Source organism: Diaphorina citri, unplaced genomic scaffold (assembly GCF_000475195.1).
Source record: "Diaphorina citri unplaced genomic scaffold, Diaci psyllid genome assembly version 1.1 scaffold3261, whole genome shotgun sequence".
NCBI lineage: Eukaryota > Metazoa > Arthropoda > Insecta > Hemiptera > Psyllidae > Diaphorina > Diaphorina citri.
The window spans coordinates 1-5345 of NW_007380671.1; the positions used below are offsets into that span (position 1 = coordinate 1).

At 39.1% G+C, this 5345-nt stretch overlaps 1 protein-coding gene and 1 long non-coding RNA gene across 2 annotated transcripts; both read left to right on the forward strand.

Annotated features, from left to right (window-relative positions):
- Positions 1–6: 6 nt before the first annotated feature.
- LOC103520145 (ATP-binding cassette sub-family D member 3-like) lies at positions 7–2843 on the forward strand. Its single transcript, XM_026831380.1, has 5 exons — positions 7–67; positions 440–509; positions 1942–1968; positions 2349–2419; positions 2795–2843. Exons 1-5 carry the CDS (start codon positions 39–41, stop codon positions 2841–2843), a joined length of 246 nt encoding a protein of 81 aa, XP_026687181.1. The 5' UTR covers positions 7–38.
- A 27-nt stretch (positions 2844–2870) lies between these two features.
- On the forward strand, positions 2871–4195 carry LOC113471913. Its single transcript, XR_003394434.1, has 2 exons — positions 2871–2946; positions 4109–4195. It is a non-coding gene; the product is annotated as an uncharacterized LOC113471913 (long non-coding RNA).
- Positions 4196–5345: the final 1150 nt, after the last annotated feature.

Here is a 5345-nt window from a genome sequence, read left to right on the forward strand (position 1 = left end):
CTATGTCCCTGGTAGCCAGATCACTCAGTGACATTTGGATGATCCAAAATGGCACCATGGTGGAAACGTAAGTGAGATAATTCCGATAGTTTCTTGCGGTCAAACTTTCTTGACTTGGCAGGGCGGAGCGCTACCGCGCGCCCTAATCACCAGTAAACACAATGTTTGAAAAAGTGAAAAAGTGCATCCTTTCTAACTTATAGAAAGAATCAACTAAGTTTTGGATGGAAATGAACCAAGTATGTAAGTGAGACGGTATTTACCAAGCCCAAGTTCTACTACCTAATGATCGGACAGTTACTTGTTGCTCACATGAAGTTTTGGCTGGTACTGGAAATACGTTAAGCTGTGTCACTCATAGTTGACCCCGTAGAGCTCATCTCAATATCTCCAAAGTATCCACGTTGAGAATTGAAATCACCCCTTTGGTCTTTTTCAGAGCCATTGTGAATATGGATAAAGATCTGTTCAAGAAGAGACTGCTGTATTTCTTTGCGGGAATGCCCATTGTAAGTATTTTCTTAACATTCACGTCTCACACACACACACACACCACACGCACACACTTATCATAGAGTAATTTAATGTTTCTTTATAATCAACTGACTAGCCATAATAAGTAATTTTACTACAACACGCAAAATATTTTGGTAAATAGTTACTACACAATCATCATTTTTTTGTTACCAACTTATCAAATCACCATCCAAAATTATTAGTATTTGAATACATGAAATATCTTCTGAGTATACATGTGAAATTAAGAGCAGGAGGAAGAATAACGTTACTTCTGTAGATCTAGCATAATAATTTGAATGTAACCTATGAAGGTGAATTGTCAAAACAGCAGTGAGTGTCGTAAACCAATTGAACATCATAGAAGGGAGAGTGGCGTTTAACTCTTGTCTCCCTTAATGGCAAGAAGATTTTTCCGTCGTGAGCTTGGTATTCTGTTGCTTCTTTATCAAGTCCTATCAGTCGGGTTCCATCTTATACCTCCTGGAACCCTAACACTCATCCTGATTCAAACACTCCTCTACATAATGAATGTCTTGGCTCAACCATGGGATTCTCTGGGTATTTGTATCTCAGCTCACACCATTCTGAACCAGCGCGACTATAAGCGACTCGTCCTATCTGCTCTGGAGCATGGAGATGACATGCATCTGTACTACAACATGGTGTCACTCATTGTGAAGGGTCGGGAGTTGGAGCGAATGTTCGGCAGTGTCCAGTTTGTTGTGCTTGTCTCATTCCTTATCATTTCTACTTCAGTATGTTACGTGATGCTCTCGTACGTCATTTATTTGATGAATCATGACGTCACAGAATTGTACCAATGTGCTATTGGGTTCTCAGCAGTTCTGTTCTCAATGAAGACGATCAGGACTCGACAATCTCCGGATGTCACACACCAGTTGTTGAATTTCAGCGTGCCTGCTGTGTATGCGCCCTGGATAGAACTAGTTATCATTCATCTCATGGTACCCAATGCTTCGTTCAAAGGACATCTGTCTGGTATCCTAGTGGGACTTTGCTATACGGAAACTTCCCTAGGAAGACTTGTAGAGAGATCAGGCCGTAGCGTATCTCGTGTTGTGAATACTTTGACCAATGTGTTTAAATTAGATGATGATTGTAATGGTGATGATGAGGATAGTGATACAAGTGCAAGTTTTTTGGATTTTACTGATAACACAAAAAATGATGCTGCTACCATAGTTAGTGCGAGCAGCAGGTGACATTGAATCGAATAAAATAGATAATCACTGGATTTAACGTTTTGTTTCTTATTTTTCCTTATATGTATGTATTTGCAGTAGGTATTTTTTGAACATACCCAAGAGTAAAGTAGCTGTATAAATATGACTAATAGTTCCAGGAACAACTTTTCGTTTTGATACTTGTCTAAATGTATTTTCCTCTGTTGGTTTGTTTCAGATTTCAGTTGTAAACAATGTACTCAAAGTAAGTATATTATAGCTAGTGAAACAGCTGCCTTTAACCATTATCAACCCTTATTATCTTGTAGGAAAGAGAGGCCAAAATAGGAGGCCCAAAAGGTTTCATAATACTATAAGCTTCCCTGGTGTATATTTATTTAATAAAGTTTAGAACGGGAAAGATTCGGGATCAATTTAGGCTGACGTGTAGAGTTCTCAAAATATATCCTTGGGTATATAAGTATTGGGGAAAAATGGTCTAACGGTCAAAAATTCCTACATTTGTAACAACAGGTATCTAAGATTATTTTTTAACTGTGAAATCCCATGCTTCAAGTGTGATTCGAATCCGCCTAGATGCCCTTTCTATTCTACTCTAACTAAAATCCGTCCCCCTCATTTCAGTGGAGTATCGGAGAGTTAAAACTGAGGCTCAGGACGCGACTAACATATCATTTGTACAATGACTACCTGCGGTAAGTGAATACAACTCCTAAATGTATCCTTTCCTTGCTGTGTTGCTGTTTGTAGCAAAATAAATTTGGCGCTTTAATGTTCCTAGATTTATGGTCAAAGGAATTTTCTACATTTCAACAGGAAGAATTCTATCAAACTACTGGATATAGAAATCCAATAAAGATATTGAAAATCAATTACCTGAAGAGACCTTTGTATTATTTTATTTTTTGTACAGCTGATGAAGTTTAGAAAAACATTTAAACGTATGTAGTAGGTATAGCCCCCCCGTATACTGTTTTAAGTAAATTGCTATTGTTAGGTAGGTAATTCTGAGAATTGTATCCGGACATTCAGTTTGAATGTTTTATGTATTGGATCTGATTTTGTTTCAGACAAATCACCTCAGGAATTCTGAGAATTGTATCCGGGCATTCAGTTTGAATGTTTTATGTATTGGATCTGATTTTGTTTCAGACAAATCACCTCAGGAAATTCTTGGAGTTCCGGGTTGCCATAGGAGTTGTTGACAACATAGTAGCAAAATGTGAGTCAACTTTGAATGCTTATTTTCTGGGCTTTGACCGGTTTATTTCGGTAAATCCTAAGATTCCTCAACGCAACATGGGAAATGTGCGAAATCATATCATTTCGGACTAAAATCATATCATTTCGGACTTTTCCCAAAAGATCTGGGGGAATCCTAATTTTTACCGGGAAATCCTAGGATTTACCGCTCGTCGGACTTTTCCCGTAACACATACATAACTCATTTCGGACTTTTGCCAAAAGATCTGGGGGAATCCTAATTTTTACCGGGAAATCCTAGGATTTACCGCTCGTCGGACTTTTCCCGTAACACATACATAACTCTGTATCTGTGTTTACCGGACAGAGATAACGATAATTTAATTATAAGATTTATTAGTTCTCGTGTATTTCGTTTCACAATACATCAATCTGATGAGAAAACTTGGCCACGGTACGTAATGCAGAAATTTTCATACCTGATTGACTGACGAGATAATTCCATGAAGTTTAAGTAAATGCATATTTGCTGTTTTTACTTGCTTTAACTTTCCATGCCTATCTCAGGGACGTTTAAAGTACATAATAATATCCTTTGAGGATATTATTTCATTCTACCACGCACACAATTCATGAAGTGTGTACCTAATGCATCCTTTGTGTTAGCTTGTTAAACTAGTCTAGTCTAGCATAATAGTGAGTTTTTGCACCCAACATTAGCGCCTCCTTAATTGAACTCTTTAACGTTATTTGACGAAAACTCGAGGGAGGACATGTGCGGAAACGAGTTTTCGTCAAATAACGTGAAAGAATTCAGTTAACGGGACGCTAATTTATTTGCAAAAACTTTTTTTTAAATTCTTCTTCACGTACATTGACTCTTTTCTAGTCGAGATTTCCTCCAGATTTCAATTCAAATCTTGTTTTCCTCATCCGCTTTCAGATATAGCCACCGTGGTAGGATTTTACGCTGTCAGCATTCCATTCATGAAAGTAGAACACAATCGAGGGAGGACATGTGCGGAGTTTTCGTCAAATAACGTTAAAGAGTTCAGTTAACGGGACGCTAATTTATTTGCAAAAACTCTTTTTAAAATTCTTCTTCACGTACATTGACTCTTTTCTAGTCGAGATTTCCTCCAGATTTCAATTCGAATCTTGTTTTCCTCATCCGCTTTCAGATATAGCCACCGTGGTAGGATTTTACGCTGTCAGCATTCCATTCATGAAAGTAGAACACAATAATCTCACAGGCGTTACCAAGGACGAAAGGTTTAGGGTGAGTCGGACGTCGAATGACTGTCATTCTTGCTTAAGTTACCCTTTTGCCGGTTACTCACGCTCACACCGTCGACAGACCCACCCAGGTTTGTCGGAACGTTTGTGGAGGGAAAAGCTTCAGACCCAGGTCTCTTAGAAGGTCTGACAGACCTAGTTCTCAAGCTTTTTCCGTCACACTCCTTCCGACCGTCTGTCAGATGGTCTGAGCGTGAGTGTCGGGCATACTGGGTACTTTTGATTCAGACAGACTAAGTCTCAGGTGTAAATAGAGACGGAAATAGATCAGTTGCGCTTACTTGGGTGATGTTTCAAAGTCATAGAGCAGGAAAAATGAGGACCAACGGAATTTTTCTTTTTCTTCTACGACTTCTAGATCCCGTGATAAATCGATTTAAAAATACCGGTAAATCGTGAACTTTGACATCACGGCATACGTTTCCGTAGGCGATGACGTCACATCAAATGTCTCGAGCAAAGCTCGAGACAGGCAACACATTAATGTGTTTGTGCGCATACGTTTCTGTGCATTTTTTTCTGCTCCTCCGCAAGCGTGCTTGCATACTGGCGCTACGAAAAAATACCGGTAAATCGTGAACTTTGACATCACGGCATACGTTTCCGTAGGCGATGACGTCACATCAAATGTTTCAAGCGAAGCTCCTTCGCAGGCAACACATTAATGTGTTTGTGCGCATACGTTTCTGTGCATTTTTTCTGCTCCTCCGCAAACGTGCTTGCATACTGGCGCTACGTAGCGGATGAAAAAGACAACTGCCTGAAGTCTGACGTCACACATTTTTGAACTCTTTCATTAAAACGGAAAATAAAAATTGAATTTTCGACCTTTTACAGTTATTTTTTCGGAGTTTTGACCTTTTGATTTGGATTTTTCACAACTTTTTACATAGGAATCGACCATTTATTAATATTTTTTACCCATTTGCAACTGCTCCATTGATTTATGGCCAGTGAGCCAGTGACCAATCAGTTAGATCCCTCGGTAGCTTGGTGGTTAAGGCTCTTACTTTGTAATTGAGAAGACGGGATCGAATCCCGCCCTAGGCATGGGACTTTATCCCCATAAATATGAACATTAGGGCAAACTTATAGGATCTTACTGCTACTACTACTTTCCGT